Source organism: Pseudoliparis swirei, chromosome 19 (genome assembly GCF_029220125.1).
Source record: "Pseudoliparis swirei isolate HS2019 ecotype Mariana Trench chromosome 19, NWPU_hadal_v1, whole genome shotgun sequence".
Classification (NCBI taxonomy): Eukaryota; Metazoa; Chordata; class Actinopteri; order Perciformes; family Liparidae; genus Pseudoliparis; species Pseudoliparis swirei.
Window position 1 is genome coordinate 3,135,731 of NC_079406.1, and position 25,226 is coordinate 3,160,956.

The 25,226-nt window shown below is 49.0% G+C and overlaps 1 protein-coding gene across 1 annotated transcript in view; it reads left to right on the forward strand.

The window, feature by feature from the left end:
* tenm2a (teneurin transmembrane protein 2a) overlaps positions 1-25,226 on the forward strand; it is a 193,183-nt gene that overhangs the window by 128,393 nt on the left and 39,564 nt on the right. Inside the window, exons 6-12 of the mRNA XM_056439037.1 lie at positions 8,457-8,579; positions 9,680-9,885; positions 10,521-10,716; positions 13,387-13,488; positions 14,140-14,334; positions 16,462-16,662; positions 20,861-21,046. Of these exons, the coding sequence (XP_056295012.1) occupies positions 8,457-8,579; positions 9,680-9,885; positions 10,521-10,716; positions 13,387-13,488; positions 14,140-14,334; positions 16,462-16,662; positions 20,861-21,046 (1,209 nt within the window). The remainder of the gene's footprint in view (positions 1-8,456; positions 8,580-9,679; positions 9,886-10,520; positions 10,717-13,386; positions 13,489-14,139; positions 14,335-16,461; positions 16,663-20,860; positions 21,047-25,226) is intronic.

The window sequence follows — 25,226 nt, forward strand, 5'->3', positions numbered from 1 at the left end:
CAGCTTAATGAAGTGGTTCCCCAATTCATTTAGCCCTTTTCAAGAAGCACAGCGGTGCCTCCTCCTCTTACGAGTTCAGAGCACCCAACCAACAGAGTAATGTGTGTGTGTGTGTGTCCCTCTCTCGCTCTTGGAATTGAATTTTTTATTATTCATTTTTATTTTTATTATTATTATCGGGAAATAAAGGAAAGCAAGGAGTGGAAATAGTGCTTTTAAAAAAAATCAGAAATATGATTTGTGTTCCTCATCTTCATCTTATTTCGTCACTGGTTATAAGGTCATGGAGAGAACATTTGGAGAATGGGGGGGGGGGGGGGGGGGGTGCAATGCATTTTAGATTTTGTGTTATTCTCCTTTAACAGATTTTCGCAGTTCTTTTTTTGTTGGGTGAATCGACTCGTACGGGCGACCCCGTTACCGCGGCTCGTTTTCATAACACGTGCGCAGCCGTCGAGCCAAAGTGTGATGTTCCTTTTCTTGGAATGTTTTTCTTTCTGTTTAGTTTTTTCCCGCCGCGTGAGTCCGTGGGCGTGCGTCCTCGTGGCAAAATGTAGTAACCGAAGACACGGAGGAGCGACGACGGAAGAGGTGTTGGAATGTCGTGGAGATTTTTTTTTTTTACGTGATATCGCCGCGACTTTTTGAATGAAGGTCGAGTCCCCGAGATGAGCGCCCTCCGAAGGCTCCGGAGGTGAAGGACGGCCCCCGGCTGGTGTGGTGTGATGACTGTCTCCATTTTTAATAGTTTTCTGAGGCTTTTTTTTCTTTTTCAGAGTACAAGAAAAGCGAAATCTTAAAGTCATTTGGTTTTTTTAGGCAGCAATATGACTCCTCCTCCCTCTCCCCACCTTTTTAATCATCTTACGACCTGTCGGGTATATTTAGGCGACCCCGTGGGGGGTCTCATCCCACTGCTTTGATACATGAATCTGGAATTTGAAGACAAAGTGGAGAGAAAAATGTTGTGTTTAAGTTAGTTTTATTTTCTTTATACTGATCAAAAGTTATATAAGTGATGTTCTCTTTATTTTAATAGTTTTTCGATGCCTAAAGAATTCAAACTCATCAAATTTGTCTTTCAAACCTACATTTTTTTATTTTGTTGCAGAAATATATATATGTTTGCCTTCTGATTCATATTATAAATCATCTCTGGACTTCTTAGCTGTATCTTAGCAAAACCCTCACATATGGGTCCCGACCCGACGTTTTTTCTCTCGTCTTTTTTCAAAGGGGCCCGTGTGTCGGCCGGCGGGTCCCTCACATCGTGGCTGCCTTCCAGCTCCTTGACCCCAAAGTCCCCTCTCACTCCGCATGTTGCTTCCCGTCTGCCGATCCGAAGTGGAACAGCTAGAGGTCAGGATGGGCCGCTCATGCCAGTGTGTGTGTGTGTGTCCGTACACATTTGGCGTGTGTGTGTGAGGTGAGGTGAGGTGAGGGCATATGGTGAATCCAGGAACCCGGGCATGAGGATCAGACGGGGGGCTCCGTGTGGCCCCTGGCAGCAGGGCCTGTCGCATCGACAGAAAGGTTGGGATCTTACCGCGCGGCGCCGGTCCAGGGAGGAGGGGGGCGGGGCCACGGCCAGGACCGCCGGGGCACGAGGTGCTACGCCATCTGCGCCAGAGGGATAAGTGGGTCAGCAGCACCGGGCGATGCAGAGCCACGAAGCACGCCGAGTTCAGCCGGTAGACACGGAGGGAAACATCGAGACTCGCCCTCGGACTTTTCTGTCTGTCCACCTGGAGTTTCTCTCCGTGCTCTGGGGGGGGGGGGGGGACTATTCTTTGTCTTTGATGTTGTGCATCGGCTCCCTTCATTCATTTATCTCCTCATCCGTTCATTCATTCGGGGCCGGGTCTTATCGGGGCCCGATCGTTAGTCGCATTAGGCCCGCGGTGCTTCACTAGTCTGTTGGAAGCAGGAGATGGATGGAGGCGAGGCCGGGGAAAGAAATGGCTGGCCTCTCCCCCCCCCCACCACCCACCCCTTCTCTCATTTTCTCTCCGCCTACCCCCTTGGCTCTTGGCCTCCCGAGCGGACTCTACCCCCCCCCCCCTCCCTCGTCTCTCTCTCTCTTTCTCTCCCCTCTCCGATGTGCTGATAAGATAGCATAGTTCCTCATATCCTGTTTCTAATACAGATCGATGAGAGAGGAGGGGGGGGGGGGAGGAGGAAGGGATGAGACGAGGCAGAGTGGGTTGATGAGGAGGAGGAGAAGAGGAGGAGGAGGAGGAGGAGGAAGGAGGAGAGGAGAGGGGTGGAGGGGGGCCGAGGGTGGAGAGATATCTGAAGAGGAAATGAGGATTCAGAAAGGAGGACATCACTCAGATTCACATCTCTTTTCATTTAGCCCCATCACACACACACACACACACACACACACACGCACACACACACACACGCGGCGGCTACATCTGCTCGGGGCCGTCTCCATACGTCAGTGCCAATAAGGAAGCCTTCTCCGCCGTGTGATGGAGTGAGTTGCGATGCTCTCTCTCTCTCTCTCTCTCTCTCTCTGTTTTGCAGGTGCGAGCTGCGAGAAGAAAAAAACTCACATCACCTTTTGTGTTGCAGTCAATTACAGTTCAGTTGCATCAGCTGGAGGAAGAGGTCCCGGCGGGGGGGTTGCAGTGTGTGTGTGTGTGTGTGTGTGCACTTGTTGTTAATACCTTGCGATTTTAAGCATGCACACACACACACACACACAGGAGCAGACAAATTGTCTCTCTCAGTGTCGATGACCCCCTGGGGGTCGGCAGCAAACCGCCGCCCCCGTCCCTCCGTCTGAAGCTCTAAATGATCTCAGCGAGCAGCGCCGTAAAAAAAAAGAAAAGAAGAAGAAGACGCTTATATATTTATAGACTGCATAAGTGGATATTGTGTGCGGTAAATTCTAAGAAACAGACCAAAAAACGGCCTGGATGTTGAGCAGCGGAGGGCGACGCAACGCTTCTTCTGCCGCAGAGATTGGGGGGGGGGGGGGGGCAGGTGCACGCTCTTTGCAGACTAGTTTTTGTTTTTTGGGGGACGAATGTCTCGCCTAAACGACGGCCTCGGAGATGATATGGGGAGGGGGGGGGGGGCTTCCTAAACCAATTAGCAGCCGGGCCGAGGGGTGGGCGGGGCCGCTCAGCCACAATTACCGCCCTAATTGAGGTCAGAGTTGTTAATTTTGTGTGTGTGTGTGTGTGTCTGTGTGTCTGTTTCTCTGTGTGTGTCTGTGTGTGTGTGTGTGTGTCTGTTTCTGTGTGTGTGTGTGTGTCTGTTTCTGTGTGTGTGTGTGTCTGTTTCTCTGTGTGTGTGTATGTGTGTGTGTCTGTTTCTGTGTGTGTGTGTCTGTTTCTGTGTGTGTGTGTGTGTTTGTGTGTCTGTTTCTGTGTGTGTGTTTGTGTGTCTGTTTCTGTGTGTGTTTCAATTCAATTCAGTTTATTTGTATAGCCCAATTTCACAAATTACAAATTTGTCTCGGAGTGCTTTACAATCTGTACACATAGACATCCCTGCCCCAAAACCTCACATCGGACCAGGAAAAACTCCCAAATAACCCTTCAGGGGGAAAAAAAGGGAAGAAACCTGGAGGAGAGCAACAGAGGAGGATCCCTCTCCTAGGATGGACAGATGCAATAGATGTAATGTGTACAGAAGGACAGATTTAGAGTTAAAATACATTCAATGAATATGACAGAGTGTATGAATAGTTCATAGTAGGCATATTCCACGATGGAGACCTCCACGATCCATCAGGCAGATGGCGGTGGGGAGGAGGAGTGGGCGGAGTCTCAACAGGACAGAGGCGTAGTCATGAGCAGGAATTCCACCACCCAGACGATCCATCAGGCAGATAGGATCTATGCCGTCCCATAGGGTCCGATGACCCCATGAGACGTAAAGTCAAAGGGACTTCCGGGGAGAGAGCAGAGTTAGTAGCGTGTGATTGAGAGATGAAAATTCATCCTTAAGGAGAGAAAAGAGGAGATAGGTACTCAGTGCATCCTAAAACGTCCCCGGCAGCTATAAGCCTATAGCAGCATATCAAGGGGCTGGACCAGGGCAAACCTGATTCAGAACTATAAGCTCTGTCAAAGAGGAAGGTCTTAAGTCTACTCTTAAACGAGGTGACTGTGTCTGCCTCCCGGACTGAAATTGGAAGCTGGTTCCATAAAAGAGGAGCTTGATAACTAAAGGCTCTGGCTCCCATTCTACTTTTTAAGACTCTAGGAACTACAAGTAGTCGCATTTAGTGGCGTAGCTCTCTGGGGCAATATGGCGACAAGCTCCTTAAGATATGATGGAGCATCACCAATCAAGGCTTTGTAGGTTAAGAAGAATTTTAAAGTGATTCTTGATTTTACTGGGTGCCAGTGCAGCTAGTGATGTGATCTCTTTTCTTAGTTTTAGTGAGAACACGAGCTGCAGCATTCTGGATCAACTGTGTGTCTGTTTCTGTGTGTGTGTGTTTGTGTGTCTGTGTGTGTGTGTCTGTTTCTGTGTGTGTGTGTTTGTGTGTCTGTTTCTGTGTGTGTGTGTTTGTGTCTGTTTCTGTGTGTTTGTGTGTGTGTGTTTCTGTGTGTGTGTGTTTGTGTGTGTGTGTCTGTTTCTGTGTGTGTGTGTTTGTGTGTCTGTTTCTGTGTGTGTTTGTGTGTCTGTTTCTGTGTGTGTGTGTGTTGTGTGTCTGTTTCTGTGTGTTTGTGTGTCTGTTTCTGTGTGTGTGTGTGTTTGTGTGTCTGTTTCTGTGTGTGTGTGTGTCTGTTTCTGTGTGTGTGTGTTTGTGTGTCTGTTGCTGTGTGTGTGTGTGTGTGTGTGTGTCTGTTTCTGTATGTGTCTGTGTGTCTGTGTGTGTGTGCGATTCAGGGCGACGGGAGGCGGGGCCTCTTAAAATACGGCGCGATGCGGTTGGAGGCAAAAAAAAGAGGGCGAGAAGGCGAAGGAGGGCGAGAAAAGAGAGCGAGGGAGCGTTTGGACCGTGTTCCAGAGAACAGAATGATGATGATACGATATCTTCCAGTCAGGGGACACTCAGAGCACACAGCCTGCCCACAAAGGCACCTTCCTCCCCCTCTCCCTCTCTCTTCCTCCCCCTCTCTCCCTCTCTCTCTCTCTCTCTCTTCCTCCCCCTCTCCCTCTCTCTCTTCCTCCCCCTCTCTCTCTCTCTCGCTCTTCCTCCCTCTCTCCCTCTCTCTCTCCTCTCATGCAGAAATCCATTTTTCCCCCTTTAACTCCGAGACGTACACATATTTCCCAAAACGCACGGCGGCCCACACGTGAGCGTCGTGTTTCCGTCTGATCGGCCGCGTCGAGAACCACTTCCTGTCAGAGAATGAATCACCGCCATCTTCTTCTTCTTCTTCTTCTTCTCTCACCCCGGCCAGACGACGCAACGCAGGGCCACTCACGCCTTAAATCTTCTCCTCTCCACTTCTTCTTCCTTTCCCCTCCCTCCATCCTCTCTTCCCTGCAGCATTATCATCATCATCATCATCATCATCTCGGAGCCTGTTTCCCTGCTTTTCTTTGTGTGTGTTCCTCATCCTCAGGGGATTTGATATGTTCTTTAATATTCTCTCAGATCCTCTGTGTCCTCCAGTGTCCTCCTCTCTTCCCTCCCTCTCTGCCGCCGAGGTTCGGGGAGACTTCTCCGCGACCCCCCTGACCCCTCCTCTGGTCGTCCGTCCCTCTGTCCATTTTCTTTTCTCCAGAGGATCACGTGTGTGCCGCCGCGTTCAGATGCTGTCGCCTGCAGACGATACTGTAAAGCACTTTGCCTCTCTGAATTATGCATCGAGATTACATAAAAATATGGAGAGAAAAACCCTCTTGAAGCAACAGATCTATTTTTAATCCAACTCCTTTGCTTGTTAAACCTGCTTCTCTGTGATCTTTCCATGTGTGTGTGTGTGTGTGTGTGTAGAGGGAGATTAAAAAGGAAGTCAGACTCTCTTGTTCTCCTCGTGTCTGTCAGTCTAATTCAATTCCGATTGTCTCCATTGGCTCGGCATTTAATAAAGCCTTCCAATGCTGCTGGAAAACAGTCATTATGGCAATTATGATCCCCGAAAAGAAAATGCTTCAAAATCGTGGCAACAACAACGTTAAAAACGTCAATTTCTGCGGTTTAATTTTGGCTAAAATTACACCTTAACAAGTCATATTAGAAGTAGTGTAAGAATGCGTGGAGGGTGGCCGTAAGGAGGAGGATAACACGGGTCTCTCTTTGTCTCCGTCCCTCTCTCTCTCTCTTTCTCCGTCTCTCTCTCTCTCTTCGTGTTGCTGCAAAAGAAAAACCTGTTGTCGAAGCTTTTGGCTTCCGCGCTCGTGTCGCCCGAGGAGTGAGAGCGCCATCTGTAGGTCAACTTCTCGCGACCGCCCACAGACAGAAGAAAAAAGAAGAAGGAGAAAGAGAGAGAGAGAGAGAGAGAGAGAGAAAACTCATTTTGGGGAAAACCACACATGTGCACCGGCGCCCCTCAAACGCACACAATGAGCAGACGCACCGCCGCCAACTAAAAAGGGCCGTCTGATGTGTTCTTGGGCATGACCTAGATGGAGAGGCACCGGCACAATGGACTCGCGACATAAGCTCACCGTCTCCTCCGCCCCGATTCAATTGGTAATCTTTTCCATCGACTGCTCCCCCCCCCCCTGATACCATCTTTTGCGCGTGGGTAGGCCTGAATGTGTGCGCGGGTGCATGTCTACGTTATCCGGGGGAGGAAGGACGGGCAGAAAAAGATAAGAGGGGTCGGAAGGAGAAGGAGAAGGAGCAACAACAAAAAGAACAGGGTGAATTAAAAGAAGGATAAAAAAGAGGGAGAGGGCTGAAAGTCGGGCAGCGATGAGAGAGAGGAGAGGGCAAAGGGTGGAGAGAGAGAGAGAGAGAGACAAGGGGGTGGGGGTTGGGGGGGTGGAGGAAGGACACTGTGGTACCTCTCCCCTCTCGCTCCATCTCTCTTGCTCTCTCCCCCCCCCCCCCCCCATTGACATAAAAAAAAAAAAAAGAGCTGACAGCGGAGGCCGGGCGGCAGCCGAGGTGTCAGCGCTTTCCTTTGACCAGGAGCGAAGGTGGGAGGGGGGGGGGGGAGGGAGAGAGAGAGAGAGAAAGATACAGAAAAAGGGCTAGAAACAAAGAAATAGATAGAGAGAGGGAGGGAGGAGGGAGGGATGGGACATCGGGGGTGGGAGGAGGAGGAGGAAGAGGGGGGTGAGAATGAGTCTGCCCCGGCAGCAATTCCTACTAAAGCCACGTCTCCCCCCCCCCCCCCTCTCATCCCTGTGTGTGCAGAAACTGGGCGAGTGGAGAATAGAATCGGACAGGAGAGGGAAATTGATTCCAAGGTGTTACGGGGCTCATGTGGCGGGGGGGGGGGGGGGATAAGGCCGGCGCAATAACACCTTCATAATGCATCGTGCACCATCATGCACCCCCCCCCCCTACACACACACACACACAGAGCTCACATCCCGGTGTTCATGTATATACACAACCCAACTCAATCATGGGCAAAGAGAGGCACATAACCTGCTCTGTCATCACGGGGAACCACGGGGGGGGGGGGGGGGTGGCTTGTAGTTTATTTTGACTCCCCGAGAGCTGTGAAATACCCCCCAGCATGCCGAGCGGGGGCATTAATCCACAGCCGTGAATAGTCTCCCCCCCCCCCCCCCCCAACGGAGGGCCACGCTTTTAAGGAGGGATGAGAAATCAAAGAGCTGACAAAGTGAAGTGCGCAAACACACCGGAGCGTCTCATCCCACTCACAGTAACACAACAACACACAATAGAGGAGGAGGAGGAGAGGAAAGGAAAGGAAAAAAGGGGGGGTGAGTCATAGAGCGATCTCTTCAGAGAGCGATCTGTCACTTGATGGTGTGAAAGGCCTCCGAATGAAAGCCGGAGATGCTGTCAAGGTTGAAAGAAGATAGTGAGAGGTTGATGGGGAAGGAGGGAGGGAGGGAGACTAAAAAAGCACAAAAAGGATCCTTATGGTTTTTAATTGTCTGTTTTGTAAGACTTACAAACCGACAGATGTGCCGTCGGTTACCTGCCACGCTGGTGGCAGTGTGTTTGGATTGGTTTCCATTAATAAGTGCGAGGCGGCGTGCGATGAAAGGCCCGTCGGCGTGTTCATGACACATCGGACTCAAAAGGTTTCGACCTCCCGTATTTCTCTTTTTCTTGATGAGCTTTCAAGTGTGGCTTTTCTTTCTCTCTTTCACATCAGCGTATCACTTATTGGATGAAAGCGTCTGATAAATGACATGTAATGTAATGTTATCTCTCTCTCTCTCTCTCTCTCTCTCACACACTCTCACTCTCTCTCTCACTCACTCTCTCTCTCTCTCTCACTCTCTCTCTCTCTCTCTCACTCTCTCTCTCTCTCTCTCTCTCTCACACTCTCTCTCTCTCTCACTCTCACTCTCTCTCTCTCACTCTCTCACTCTCCATCCCTCAGCGATCAACCTGCTGGGCCTGACGTGGCAGCTGAAGGCCTCCGACGGCCCGGTGTTAAACAACGGGCTCGGAGCCGGCTTGCCCGTCAACAGCGATGTGGCCACGCTGCCCTCTGGTGGCAGAGGTATGAACTACACCCCCCCACACACACACACACACACACACACACACACACGAGAGAGTCCACGCTCGTAGAGCAACACACTGCCGCCTGCCATCGGAGAACGGATGAGGCCGGTGATATGCGCGTCGTCAGCGAATCCCACGAGGAGACCGAAAACCAACGGCGCGTTAACCTCCCGAGGAGCGGCGCCGAACACACCGAGGTTTCCCTCGGTGTCGCGGAGCGCCGTTGTCGTCCGATAAAAACACGCGCTGTCACGCTGTTGAAAAAAGGAAAAAAAGCCCAATAGGATTGTTTTCCTTCCCCAAACAGGCTCACGCCAACTATAATATTTTCATAATTCATGACCCACTAGCCGTGGTATCGTCGGCGTGTGTCGTTAGACCGCTCGGCTGAGTCGTCTCCGGCTTGTTGAATCATCTCAGACAGAACCCCCCCCCCCCCCCACACACACACACACACACACACCTCCACCCCCCCCCCTCCTCCTCCACCCCCCTCCATTCTCTCCTTTAAGGCCCCCATGCGGTTCTCTATCTATTCTTCCTTCGCTCGCCTCGATCTGGCTCTGTAACGCACACACACACACCCCGACACGCACACACACACCCCGACACGCACACACACACACACACACACACGCAGACACACACACTCTGTATTAATGAGAGGACGGTGTTGTGTTGTGTTCCCCAGCCGTCTCGGCCAGATGCTGCTGCTGTTGTTCTTCTCGTTGTTATACTTTTATTTCTTTGCCATTCTGCACACACACACACACACCCACACACACACACACCCACACACACACACACACACACGTACGCTCAGTGTGTTTGTGTCTGGGCCCCAACACTCTGCCGTTAGATGGCTGACCTGATTGCAGGATGCTGTCTTCTTGCACTTCTATCAGCCAGAGAAAAGTCCACGGTCTAAAAAAAATAAAGAAAAAATTGCGTCCCGCCGCCACCGGTCGAACACAACAACACTCATCGGATACGCGGGGGGGCGGGGCTTAATTGCGCTCGTCCTCTCCGTGATTTTTGTTCACTGTTTTTGACTCGCGATCACAGATTCCACAGCTTCTTTCCCCCTCGCTCCAGGGCCGTGGGCGGGCCGCAACAGCAGCGTGGACACGGGCAACGTGGAGGTCGGGCGGCGGGCGACGCAGGAAGTGCCCCCGGGAGTGTTCTGGAGGTCCCTGCTGCACCTCGGACAGCCCCAGTTCCTCAAGTTCAACATCTCGCTGGGCAAGGACGCCCTGTTCGGAGTGTACATCCGCAAGGGCCTCCCCCCTTCGCACGCCCAGGTGAACCAGACTCCGAGAGCGGCGAGCCGCTCCTGCGCTAACGGCGCTTTTTTTTTTACACCTTTACGGGGGACGAGGCTAATCGCGCAATTATAATTCCATTCATTAGCGAACGCGTTATCTCCGTATTGATCGGCTGAAATGGAGAAAAGGATGAAGGGAAAAACTTGCTTGTGTCATGCGGGACAACTTCAAATTAATATGTGATTCATTATAACGGTTGTTTAAAAAAAAAAATTTAGAAGTTAATTCAGTCTTAAGAGTTACACTTAATTAAATTTCACAGTAATGTAACTTTTAGTGCCTCTTATTAATTAGAGGCTACAGTTAACAGAAGATTTGATTTGTAGAACGGGATAATTGCATCTGGATCAGCGGTTTTTTTAGTTTTTTTCCCGCCGCCGCCGCCTGGCTGCTTGACTTACGCTGCTAGAGAGCGTGAAGCTGAGGCCTCTGGAAAACACTTTCTGTGGACTGACAGCCCTCCAGGATCTCCCGGTGGCCGAGATTATGCTTCTCTGGCATTTTCCAGCCTCTGTACTTGGACATTGGTCCTTTTTTTTTGAGACAGAAAGTGCCACAGCAGCACTCCGTGGCTCGCGGCCTCGCGCTCACACCTCCGTTCGACCCCGCAGTACGACTACATGGAGCGGCTGGACGGGAAGGAGAAGTGGAGCGTGGTGGAGTCGCCGCGCGAGAGGAGGAGCATCCAGACCGTGGTGCTCAACGAGGCCGTGTTCGTCCAGTACCTGGACGCCGGCGCCTGGCACCTGGCCTTCTACAACGACGGCCGGGAGAGGGAGGCCGTCTCCTTCAGCACCAACGTCATGGGTGAGACGGGAGGGAGGGAGGGAGGGAGGGAGGGAGGGAGAGGCCGTCTCCTTCAGCACCAACGTCATGGGTGAGACGGATGGGAGGGAGGGAGGGAGGGAGAGAGGGAGGGAGGGGTGGACCCCTTCAGCACCAACGTCATGGGTGAGACGGACGGGAGGGAGGGAGGGAGGGAGAGGCCGTCTCCTTCAGCACCAACGTCATGGGTGAGACGGACGGGAGGGAGGGAGGGAGGGGTGGACCCCTTCAGAACCAACGTCATGGGTGAGACGGATGGGAGGGAGGGAGGGAGGGAGGGAGAGGCCGTCTCCTTCAGCACCAACATCATAGGTGAGACGGGAGGGAGGGAGGGAGGGAGAGGTGGACCCCTTCAGCACCAACGTCATGGGTGAGACGGGAGTCAGGGATTTGTAGAGGGAAGCAGGGAGGGAGGAAGGGAAGGAGGGAGGGAGGAAATAAAGAGTGAGGGAGAGAGGGAGGAAGGAAGGAGGGAGGAAGAAAGAGGGAGTGAGGAAGGGAAGGAGGGAGGGAGAGATGAAGGGAGGGATGGAGGAAAGGAGAGAGGGAGGGAAGAGTGAGGGAGGGAGGAAGGAAGGAAGGAAGGAAGAAGGAGGGAGTGAGGGAAGAAGGAAGGATGGAAGGAAGGAAGAAAAAAGGGATGAAGGAAGGAGGAGAAAGGAAGGAAGGAATAAATAAGGAAGGAGAGAGGGAAGAAGGAAGGAAAAAAGAAAGGAAGAAAGGAGGAGGAAGGAAGAATGAAAGAAGGAGGGATGGAGAGGGGGAAGAAGGAAGGAAGAAAGTGAGGGAGGAGGAGAAAGGAAGGAAGGAATAAATAAGGAAGGAGAGAGGGAAGAAGGAAGGAAAAAAGAAAGAAAGAAAGGAGGAGGAAGGAAGAATGAAAGAAGGAGGGATGGAGAGGGGGAAGAAGGAAGGAAGAAAGGGAGGGAGGAGGAGAAAGGAAGGAAGGAATAAATAAGGAAGGAGAGAGGGAAGAAGGAAGGAAAAAATAAAGAAAGGAGGAGGAAGGAAGAATGAAAGAAGGAGGGATGGAGAGGGGGAAGAAGGAAGAAAGGGAGGGAGGAGGAGAAAGGAAGGAAGGAATAAATAAGGAAGAAGAGAGGGAAGAAGGAAGGAAAAAAGAAAGGAAGAAAGGAGGAGGAAGGAAGAATGAAAGAAGGAGGGATGGAGAGGGGGAAGAAGGAAGGAAGAAAGGGAGGGAGGAGGAGAAAGGAAGGAAGGAATAAATAAGGAAGGAGAGAGGGAAGAAGGAAGGAAAAAAGAAAGGAAGAAAGGAGGAGGAAGGAATAATGAAAGAAGGAGGGATGGAGAGGGGGAAGAAGGAAGGAAGAAAGGGAGGGAGGAGGGGAGGTCAAATGATATGAAGCTCCGGCCTCCAGGAGACGAGGCTCTTCATCACAGCGACACTGATTCAGAAGAGGCTCCTCCCCCTGCCGCGCCTCCTGCAGGAGAACGCCGTCCGGCTCCCGATGGACACGTCTCATTGTAATAACAATCGACGCAGCAGAATCTCCAGTTTGGCGTTAATATTACGGGGAGGTCAGGTTAGCTCGATTATTTCCCCAAATAAACCTGTAAAACCGGATGTTTTTTAGGACCCTGAAGCGGCGCCCCCGAAAGGTTTCACTTGTGTTGGAGGAACGAAGTGTGAGAAAGAAGCGGGACGGAGGTGGAGAGAGTCAAGCCGAGTGGAAGAACCCTTCACCGTCGATATGTGGGGCGGGAGTGCTTTACAGCAGGAGAGAGAGAGAGAGAATTAGAGCGAATAGTGAGAGGGGGAGCTGGAGGAGAGACATAATGGGGGGGATGGAGTGAAGTGGAGTGAAGGATGGGAGAAGGAGGGGGCTGAAGAGGGGGGATAGGAAAGGAGGATGGCATTAGGGTATAAGAGGGAGGCATGGGGATGAGATCTGTAGGAAGAGGGGGGGGGGGGGACTGAGCGTGGAAAGAAGGAGGGAGGAAGCGTCAGAGAGGAAGAGAGGCCGAGTCTCGCTTTAGGAAGGGAAGTGGAAGTGGAAGGGAGGAAGTGATGGATAAGAGTCCAAAGACGTCTCCTCTCTTCTTTTTTCTTCCACCGAACTTGTTTTGGTCGTCGGCGTGGAGGCGAAGGAAAGGTGGACGGAGCGCTGAAGACACACACAAACACATACACACACACACATACACACACACACACACACACACACACACACACACACACACAGCAACAACAACAAAAGTGCAGAGTTGCACCAAAACACCTGGATGAAGTATTAATGACCTCGGTGGGGGCAGACGGGAGCGGAGAACAATGGAAACGAGGGCGGAACTGCCAGAATGTAGTAAAGAGGGGGGGGGTGAAAGAGCAGGAGAAGAAAGGGGGGATGGAGCGCGGGAGAATCGGAAGGGGTCTTATTTTATGTATGCCTGCCATCCAACTCTCTCTCACCCCCCCCCCCCTTCCCATCTCTCTCTCTCACCCTCTCCCCCCTCTTTCTCTCCCCTCTCTCTCTCTCTCTCACCTCTCCCCTCTCTCTCTCTCTCTCTCTCTCCCCTCTCTCTCTCTCTCTCCCCTCTCTCTCCCTCTCCCCTCTCTCCCTCTCTCTCTCTCTCTCACCCCCTCTCTCTCTCTCTCTCTCTCTCTCTCTCTCTCACACTTTGTCTTCTTCACAGATTCGGTGCAAGAGTGCCCGCGCAATTGCCATGGTAACGGAGAGTGCAATTCCGGCGTGTGCCACTGCTTCCCAGGATTCCACGGCATGGACTGCTCCAAAGGTATCAGAGAGACGCACACACACAAAGAAACCCGCGCTTTGGCCGTTTCTCTGCCGTCCAATTAGAACGAGGCGGCGGCCCGAGGTGGAGCCGAGGCGACCGACGATGAGTGGCAGCTCTTCGTCGCCGACGTCTCACCTGGGACAGACGGCCGCGATGAATAGCTTAGTTACCTCTGCCTGTAATTACTCCTCGCGTCATCGGCGCTCTGCGGCCCCTTTAACCGCTCTATCGGGCGCTCCGGTGACGTCGGTGGGGTTACAGCGGTGGTTCTCAAACTGTGGCGAGCCCCTCTAGTGGGGCGCAGCGGTACTGCAGGCGGGGCGCAAGAGGAAATGCAGAAAGAGCTTTGAGAACTTTGTTAAAGTCATTTATAAATACTTGTTGAAATGCACGTATATTACTTTATTTGCATTGTTCTAACAGTGTGAATACACATTTGTTTGACTTGAAAGTGAATGCGACTTTCTTTATTCTCTTATTTCATAAAGCAGGAGTAAAAAAAAGCTATTTCAATAAAAAGTGAGCATATACCATTTTTTGGGCCGGTGGGGCCTGAAAATTGTTCTTCCTCCGCGACAGAAAACGTTAGAGACCCACTGGGTCTCCTTAAAAGCCTCCTAATTTGGTTTTAATCTGCGTTCTCTCCAGCGGCGTGCCCGGTGCTGTGCAGCGGCAACGGCCAGTACGACAAGGGCTCCTGCGTGTGCTACAGCGGCTGGAAGGGGCCCGAGTGCGACGTGCCCGTCACGCAGTGCATCGACCCGCTGTGCGGCGGCCACGGCGCCTGCACCGACGGCAACTGCGTCTGCTCCGTCGGCTACAAAGGGCCCAGCTGTGCCATGGGTGAGTGGAGGCGGAGATGTTTGCATCGAAACGAATGCACCTTTCACACGCCCATACTCCTTCGTACACCAGTATCTTAATCTTGAGTTATATACAGGACTGTCTCAGAAAATTAGAATATTGTGATGAAGTTCTTTATTTTCTGCAATGCAATTAAAAAAACAAAAATGTCATGCATTCTGGATTCATTACAAATCAACTGAAATATTGCAAGCCTTTTATTCTTTTAATATTGCTGATTATGGCTTACAGCTTAAGAAAACTCAAATATCCTATCTCTAAATATTAGAATATCATGAAAAAGTATTAGGGTATTAAACAAATCACTTGAATTGTCTAATTAACTCGAAACACCTGCAAGGGTTTCCTGAGCCTTGACAAACACTCAGCTGTTATAAATCTTTTTTTTTACTTGGTCTGAGGAAATATTAAAATTTTATGAGATAGGATTTTAGAGTTTTCTTAAGCTGTAAGCCATAATCAGCAATATTAAAAGAATAAAAGGCTTGCAATATTTCAGTTGATTTGTAATGAATCCAGAATGCATGACATTTTATTATTAATTGCATTACAGAAAATAAAGAACTTCATCACAATATTCTAATTTTCTGAGACAGTCCTGTATATATATATATTAATATTAATATATATATAAATATATATATATATATATAAATATTAATATATATATATTAATATATATATTCATATATATATATATTAATATATATATATATATATATATAAATATATATATATTAATATATAAATATATATATATATTAATATATATATATAAATATATATATATAAATATATATATATTAATACACTCAGAAAGTTTCTTCTGACGCTGAAGCCTCACGACGAAAATGAGCCTTACGACGCCCCCGGATATACAAATGAAGTTTGATCCCGAAGACAAACACACGCGAGATGTTTTATGAAAGCGATGGGAATATCTTCTATCGATTCCGGTTTAAGAAGCATCAGGTCCGCCGCGTTTCTCGGTCGTCAGAGCGCTAGAAGAAAGAAGAAACAGAGAGAGGGATGAGAGCGTGAGGGCGGCGGTGAGAGGTGAATATGCATGAAGGCGAGTGAGAACTGGAGAAGGAGGGAGAAGATGAGGAGTGGAGTGATAGAAGGAAAGTCAAAGACACGGGGGCTGGAGAACAAGGTCAGCATTTTCTCCTGCTCTTCTTCTCCTTCTTCTCTCCATCTACCTTCCATCAAAAAAAATATGTCTCCCACCCTGGTCTCAAATCTGATATTCATCACATCAGAGTCCCTCAAACAATTTACCCGGAGTGCCAGAGACATGAAAATCGATAACTGTGATCCGCTGGGTTTTTCTGCCGGGCGGACAGAAAAAACGCCCAGAGGGCCGAGGTGATGTGTGTGCGTGTGCACGGGGGGGTCAATCATGCCTGAAGAAGGGATGGGGGGGGGGGGGGGGGGTCAGACAAAGAGGACAAGGAGAGAGAGGGGAAGAGGGGTGGGTGGGCTCTTGGCCCGGGAGGAGGTAATTTGTCAAATTGGTTTTTCACTCACTGCTGGGACTCGGCGCTGCCCGTCAAGCTGGCAGACTGACGGCGACAGATTCTCCCCTCTGCGTGTGTGTGTGTGTGTGTGCGCGCGCACTCACACACACACACCAACGCCGTTGCACGAGCGCCCAGTAATGTGTCAGCGAGACTCGCTTTGCTGTGTGCCCAATGCAATTATAGACCCGGCCGTTCATTATCCTGAGCTTTTAATTGTCTTACGTCTGGTTATATTTTTCCTTTTTTTCTTTCTTTCATCTGCGTTTCGTGGACACAAAGAGTGAAAAGATGTCCTTCTTCTTTTTAATTTGTGTCTGACATCGGCTCAGATTTGACGTTTTCTATAGCTCGTTGTTTTCGCTTTTTCTTTTTTTATACTCTCCCTGTTTTGTTTTTTTCGCGTGTGTGTGTGCGTGTGAAACACAAAGACTGAAAATATGCCTTTTTTATTCTCTTTAATTTGTGTCTGACATCGGCTCCGATGTGACGTTTTTCTATCGCTCGTGGTTGTTTTTGTTTCTTTTGCTTTTGTTTTTAATCTCCCATGTGTGTGTATATAACTCTTCTCTTTTTTTTTATGCAGTGGATTGCCTGGATCCGACATGTTCCAACAACGGCATCTGTGTGAACGGGGAGTGCCACTGCAAGCCGGGCTGGGGGGGCCTCCACTGCGAGCTGCCCCGGGCCCAGTGCCCAGACCAGTGCCACGGCCACGGGGCCTTCATCCCCGACACCGGGCTGTGCGGCTGTGACCCCAACTGGATGGGACCGGACTGCTCCATGGGTACACACACACACACACACACACACACACACACACACACACACCCTCCGTCATTGATCCTCTGAGAGACAAAAGTTTATCAAGTTTAGACTTTAAGTTAAGATGTATCTCTGTGACTCTTATTCTGAAAGGTACTACAAAGGACTTCACAATAAAAGCATTTAGCAAACAACATTAGTTATGAGAAGAGAATATTATATTGTTTCATATTATATTCACTACTTTGTATTATATGATATATATACACATATATATATATATATGTGTATATATACATATGTATATATATACATATGTATATATATATATGTATATATAAGTATATATATATTTATACATATATATATACATATAAATACATATATATATATGTATATATAAGTATATATATATATTGTGGAAAGCACAGTGAAGAAGGAGCTAATTAGCATTTTTATTTTAAACTCTTTTTTTTTAAAGCTGCTTCAAAATGTACAACTTGCTCAGAAACAGGAAAACAGCAACTGTCGTATTATCTCAGCCAAAGAGGAATACAAATAAACAAATATGACAAGTTTTACAGTCAAATCTAAAATCATCTCTCTCTCGGTAGAGCGCCAGTGACAACTTTTTACCATCATCACGGCGGTGCTCAAAATCCTAAATAGGCTCTGCAAGGCGCTTTTTATTCGTTCGGCAGCATTTCATTCCAACGGGTTTCGCATAAAGGAGCAACATGCAGACCAGAGTTTATGAATAAAGTGAGAGAAAGAAAGCATGGCAACAAAAGGAAAGACTGAAGAAAAATAAAGAAAATAACCACCCACAGACACTAACAAACCCCCGCACACAGCCCACACACACAGCCCACACACACACACACACACAGCCCACGCACACAGAGCAACTATAAGCCTAAACCAATAAAAGAATACTTTTAATTGTACTTTTGAACATCACAGCTGTGACAAATATCAGATTCTCATAAAGGCCGATGAGGGCAAGAAGGAGGAGGAGGAGGAGGGGAAGAAGAAGAAGAATGAAGAGGAAGAGGAGAAGGATGAGGAGGAGGAGAGGGAAGGGGAGGGGAAGAGGAGAAGAAGAAGTACAAGAAGATGAAGAAGAAGAAGAAGAAGGTGGAGGGCGCCTGCAGTCACTTCCTGTGCACGAGGCTCAGACTTCCTCGTGGAGGAAGTAGAACAACAAACTGATATTGCTTATAAAAGTATCTGAGCTCATGCTTCGACACTTTATAAAATGCAAAACTCAATGTTCCACAAGATAAAGCTGTTAAGAGGGACGCCCCCCCCCCCCCCCCTGTCAGAAAAGCAAAGCTCCAGCATTTTTAAGCGATGCTGAACTTTTAATAAAGACAACATTGTTCCACACTGCAGGATCCCCTCGGCAAGTGTGTGTGAACACATCTGTGCACACTGCACCGCGCACCGCGGGGGGTCGTGAGCGGGATTGTCACATCTCACCACATGCGCCGCCGCCGCACGGGAGCCTCAAAACAGTGACTGTGATGGAGGCGGAGGAAATAAACCCCGTCTTCACACACAAAACATTGCCGCAGATTATTAGTGACGGTGCACCGGTGGATGAACGCGTTCAGAGTAATGCCGGTTTGATTGTTTGTGATTGTTTTCTCGGCTACTCGGCGTCACGGGGGATGAAGTCAAACAGCAAAGTGTGCCAACCTGGTTCTGAATGGATTACTGAATGGGACCACTTCCAAAATGTTGTTTAAAGAGACAGTTTGAGACCACAAAGAGACGCACAACGACTCACAAGAATCACAACATGACTGTAGGGACACACAAAGAGACACAGGGACGATACACAACCTAATGAGACACACATGTCCTCACAGAGACACACAAAGAGACACAGAGACAATACACAACCTAATGAGACACACATGTCCTCACAGAGACACACAAAGAGACACAGAGACGATACACAACCTAATGAGACACACATGACCTCACAGACACACAAAGAGACACAGAGATGATACACAACCTAATGAGACACACATGACCTCACAGAGACACACAAAGAGACACAGGGACGATACACAACCTAATGAGACACACATGTCCTCACAGAGACACACAAAGAGACACAGAGATGATACACAACCTAATGAGACACACATGTCCTCACAGAGACACACAAAGAGACACAGAGATGATACACAACCTAATGAGACACACATGACCTCACAGAGACACACAAAGAGACACAGAGACAATACACAACCTAATGAGACACACATGACCTCACAGAGACACACAAAGAGACACAGGGACAATACACAACCTAATGAGACACACATGACCTCACAGAGACACACAAAGAGACACAGAGACAATACACAACCTAATGAGACACACATGACCTCACAGAGACACACAAAGACTACACAGGGACAATACACAACCTAATGAGACACACATGACCTCACAGAGACACACAAAGAGACACAGGGACAATACACAACCTAATGAGACACACATGTCCTCACAGAGACACACAAAGAGACACAGAGATGATACACAACCTAATGAGACACACATGTCCTCACAGAGACACACAAAGAGACACAGAGATGATACACAACCTAATGAGACACACATGTCCTCACAGAGACACACAAAGAGACACAGAGACAATACACAACCTAATGAGACACACATGACCTCACAGAGACACACAAAGAGACACAGAGACAATACACAACCTAATGAGACACACATGTCCTCACAGAGACACACAAAGAGACACAGAGACGATACACAACCTAATGAGACACACATGACCTCACAGAGACACGCAAAGAGACACAAGGACAATACACAACCTAATGAGACACACATGTCCTCACAGAGACACACAAAGAGACACAGAGACGATACACAACCTAATGAGACACACATGTCCTCACAGAGACACACAAAGACTACACAAGGACAATACACAACCTAATGAGACACACATGTCCTCACAGAGACACACAAAGAGACACAGGGACAATACACAACCTAATGAGACACACATGTCCTCACAGAGACACACAAAGACTACACAAGGACAATACACAACCTAATGAGACACACATGACCTCACAGAGACACACAAAGAGACACAGGGACAATACACAACCTAATGAGACACACATGACCTCACAGAGACACACAAAGAGACACAGAGACAATACACAACCTAATGAGACACACATGTCCTCACAGAGACACACAAAGAGACACAGAGACGATACACAACCTAATGAGACACACATGACCTCACAGAGACACACAAAGAGACACAGAGACGATACACAACCTAATGAGACACACATGACCTCACAGAGACACACAAAGAGACACAGAGACAATACACAACCTAATGAGACACACATGACCTCACAGAGACACACAAAGAGACACAGAGACAATACACAACCTAATGAGACACACATATGACCTCACAGAGACACACAAAGACTACACAAGGACAATACACAACCTAATGAGACACACATGACCTCACAGAGACACACAAAGACTACACAGAGACAATACACAACCTAATGAGACACACATGTCCTCACAGAGACACACAAAGACGATAAAGAAACGCTAAATGACTAATTGAGACTCAAATGACCTCAAACAGACACAATACGACGAAGCAGAGACACACAAGAGACACAAAACAACTACAAAGACACATAAAGTGCTACAAAGAGGCACAATAAGACTACAAAGAGACACAATAAGACTACACAGAGACACAAAACAACTACAAAGACACAATAAGTGCTACAAAGAGACACAAGAAGACTACAAAGAGACACAAAACAACTACAAAGAGACACAAGAAGACGACAAAGAGACACAAAGTGACCGAAATGAGACTCAGAACAACTACAAAGTGCTACAAAGAGACTCAAAACAACCACAAAGAGACTCAAAAGCACAACAAGATGCATGTGGCAACGAGGACACACAACAGCAGCCAAGAGATGCAAAGCATCCTGTGTCCTCTGGAGGAGAGCAGCTGTATCTCTCGTCTGGAGCCTCAACATGAAAACATTTCTGATCACACAACAAACGTAAATGCAAAAAAAACCCACAAAGCAGCGTCGACTTTGGAGTCCTGACGCGACGCGTGTGCGTGACCCGGATCTTGTTTTTGCCCCGCCCTCTTCCAGAGGTGTGCCAGGTGGACTGCGGGACCCACGGGGTGTGCATGGGCGGAGCCTGTCGCTGCGAGGAGGGCTGGACCGGCTCGGGCTGCGACCAGCGGGTGTGCAACCCGCTCTGCATCAAACACGGCAGCTGCAAGGACGGCAAGTGCCAGTGTCACCAGGGCTGGAACGGGGAGCACTGCACCATCGGTAAGCGCCCTCCGTGTGTGTGTGTGTGTGTGTGTGTGTGTGTGTGTGTGTGTGTGTCAACACATGGCACAAAACACCCAGTCAGACACAACTGGCAGCTCGTTTCCTCCGTGTTCAAAGGAATGTGGAAATGAGAAAGCGGAGAGAGGCATGCAAGGGAGACTTTTTTGAAGAGAGGGTGATGTAGGAGGTGGAGGTGTGAGGGGGGGGTGAACAGAGAGTAAAGGAGGTGGTGTAGGAGGTGGAGGTGTGAGGGGGGGGTGAACAGAGAGTAAAGGAGGTGGTGTAGGAGGTGGAGGTGTGAGGGGGGGGTGAACAGAGAGTAAAGGAGGTGGTGTAGGATGTGGAGGTGTGAGGGGGGGTGATCAGAGAGTAAAGGAGGTGGTGTAGGAGGTGGAGGTGTGAGGGGGGGGTGAACAGAGAGTAAAGGAGGTGGTGTAGGAGGTGGTGTAGGATCACAGGAGAGAGCGATTTAGATGCTTTTCGGGTTGCCTCTCAACTGCAGACCCCAGGAGAGTCACTTTCCTTTTGGCCTTTGAAACACCAAAGTTACCCGATGAAAGGTGAAACTCTTCCAAGAAAACACACCTCTCTCACATGTGTGTGTGTGCGTGTTTGTGTGTGTCTGTGTGTGTGTGTATGTGTGTGTGTGTGTGTGTGTGTGTGTGTGTGTGTATGTGTGTGTGTGTGTGCCTTTTACATGCCAGTCAATCACTGTCTCACATGACACCACTGTCACTTTTGGATGGATGAGAGCCAGATTTCCTTTTCAAGTGCTTTGAGACACAAAGTGTCACCACAAGAACTGTGATTGCAATACACACACACACACACACACACATGTACAGTGTGTGTGTGTGTGTGTATATATAACAGTTTGTGATCTCCCCATCTCCCCCATCAGAAAGTAGGGCGGCTTTGACTGCAGATGAAAGCGTCGTCAGGCCTCGGCTCGGCTGTCTCAGCGCGCCTGTTGTTCATTTCAGCTCTGCATGATGTTACTTGCATTTATATAAAAAACTACTCTCCCCCCCCCCTCCCCCTCCCCATCTCTTACCTCCTCTTGTGCACGTCTCCTCCCCACTGCAGACCATGGGAGCATGGTCGACGAAGCAGGTACCGTATCTGACTGGTGTTCTCTGTGTTCTGTGGTGGTAGTAGAAGCTTTTAGCTGCTGAATTTTCCCGTGGCTTCCCCCAGCCTGGCTTTTGGCTCCGTAGACTCTGTGGTGCTATCTGTCCTCCGTTAGACCATAGCGGCGGCGGCGGCGGCGGCCTTCGATGACCAGCGCCACCCCCCCCCCCACCCCCACCCCACTCCCTCTCTTGCAGGCGGCGCTCTCATATCTTTTGTGAGCCGCGTGTGCAAAGGGGGGGCGAGGCTCGCCGCCATTGAGCCTCCGATGTGCCCGTGGTAGAGCCGAGTGTGTGTGTGTGTGTGTGTGTGTGTGTGTGTGTGTGTGTGTGTGTGTGTGTGCGTGCGTGCGTGCGTGGCATCGGAAGTGTGTGTTTTTTTTTCTTCTTCCGAGTGTGGTGGCTCCGTGCTGTGAGCGTGTGGATGTGCATGCAATGTGAGAGCGATCCTCTCTCCTCACACCGACACACAACTGCGCTCAGGTATTCGAGTCGTGCGTCGCGTTAAAACACACACACACACACACACACACACACACAGCTGATTCACACGAGGGCGAAATGATGAGAGCCGTAAAATAACTTTGGAGGTAATTGGTGAATTTCATAGGCCACTGACGCGAGGCCCTAATGTGGTGTCGGGGGGGAATTAATATATATGCAGAGATGATGAGTGTGTGCGTGTGTTTACATTTGTGGTCATGAAAGAGCGTCTAATGCATATATGTGTGTGTCTGTGTGTGTGTGTGTGTGTGACAATATTAATTGCAGGTTTTCTATCATTTCATCGTAACCCATCCTCTCCAACTTAAGCCTCGATATAGGAAGAAGAAAAAAAAGAGCTGTTGAGTGTGCGTGTTTACAGTCGCGGCCATGGACGTGTGTGTGTGTGTGTGTGTGTTGACATGTGTGGCCATGGAAGAGCATATAATGCATTTATTTATGTGTGTCTGTGTGTGTCTCTTTGTGTTTGTGGGTGTGTGTGTGTGTGTGTGTTTACATTTGTGGCCATGAAAGTGCGTTTAATGCATTTGTGTGTCTCTGTGTGTGTGTGTGTGTGTGTGTGTGTGTGTGTGTGTGTGTGTGTGTGTGTGTGTGACTCAGCGAGCGTACAGTAGTTTTTCTATCATTCCATCAAACCCATCCTCTCCAACTTAAGCCTCGACAGGAAAAATAAAAGAGAGAGAAAGAAAGAACCCAAACAGTTTAGTCAGATCACGGAAAGATAAACAGAAGCGTGGCGAAGGTTAAAAACAGAGAGGCATGCAGGTCTAAGGTGAGTTGTCTCACACACACACACACACACACACACACACACGCGGTCGGAATGCCTAATGGATGGAGCTCGGTCGGGTTACACGGAGCCCGGCGGTCCGGGTCCCCGGAGCCCCGTCCAGTGTCCTCTCGCCCTCTGCGCTTAATGGAAGAGCTCTCATTGTTTTATGAAGAACCAGCTCGGAGAGAAAAAAGGTAAATCGCGAGGGTGTTAAAGAGGGAGAGAGAGAGAGAGAGAGAGAGAGAGAGAGAGAGAGAGAGAGAGAGAGTGTTAAAGTTATGGAGCCTGAAAGGGGAAGCGGAGCAAAGTAATCAATATAATTTACAATTGAGAATAGGAGGAGGAGGAGGAGGAGGAGGAGGAGGTTTATCCAGAGTTATCCGGGTCCATCTCTATAGAGAAGCGGCGCCCGGATTTATGGCGATAACCTTTACCGCGTGACCTTTGAGAGCGAGATGGAAACTTGGGGAGAAGTGGGGTGGAACTTTTCAGCTTGAAAGTCTTCTTTTATATACCTAGTTCTCCTTCTTTTATCTATTTCGGTCCCTCTCTCTCTCTCTCTTTAGATTCTCACACAGTATCTTTCTCTATCTAGTCATACACCCTAACACCCACACACACACACGCGCGCGTGAGAGTGTGTGTGTGTGTGTGTGGGTGCTGACCCAGAACCCAAGGCAATTTCTTCTACATTTTTAAGGGGATTTCATCAGAGTCCAACTACATTAGTGGAGAGGGTGGACTTAATAGTTTCTGAAATCCCACTTTATTCTAGTTAGTATGAGAGGGGGGTATCGACTGGGCATTAAAGAGAGAGGGGTCTCGTGTCGGCCCGCCCGGGCGAGCCGATCAATGGCCGCTATGGATCGTCCTGTCCGGGCGCTTCATAAGTATTTGGCTGCTTTAAATGGCAACTCCATTGAACAGGCAATCACCGCTAACTGCCTTTGTTCCCCGGGCTCAAGACTCGGGGACAATCTATTCCAGCTCGACCGTTAATACGGCATCATGAGCCGTCCCCTGATGCAGAAAATGGTAATAATTAAAGATAAAACATTTTTAAAACTTTGATTTTATTCCTCTTGTTGAGCTGGGAGGAAAAAAACGTGGTTAAGCTGTTACCGCTTAACCCTCCCACACACACACACACACATACACACTTCACCTCTTCTCAGGAGGAGGAACAAGATGGCGGACGGCGTGCCTTTAGAGAAAAAAAAGTCCCCTGCCGATGATGAAAAGCCAATCGGGATGAAATGCCTGTTAATTCGGCTGCACGCCGGCGGGGTTTAGATTGCGCAATTTGTATTCACGACGCGCGGCTTTTTATTGATGCGGCGATTTGTTAGAGGGCGGAAGAAAAAAATAATCCTACAGCGCAACTTTGAGTGAAAAGATGTTCATTAATCTATTGAGCGGGAAAAAAATTGTTTTTATATTCATAATCTCTCACCGGGTTGTTTAGTCCTCTCTCACTCGGCGTCACTACTGAGTGGGAAATGTCAGGTGATATCTCCAGGGCGCGTTGTGTGTGTGTGTGTGTAAGTGCCTTTTTATTGTTTTATCAGTCAACTCTGTCTTTGCATCCTGCTCCCTCATTTATTGAAGAGGAAATCACCGCGTCGCGTTTGTTTGAGGCTCTTTGTGCCGCCGGAGAGAGGAAAAAAAAACACTGTCACTGTGTCTCGTCGTGCCTTTTTTATTTTTATTTTTTTCATCCCCCCCTGATAGATTATAATGTGTGGTACAGCGAGAAAGGAGTGATTTTTTA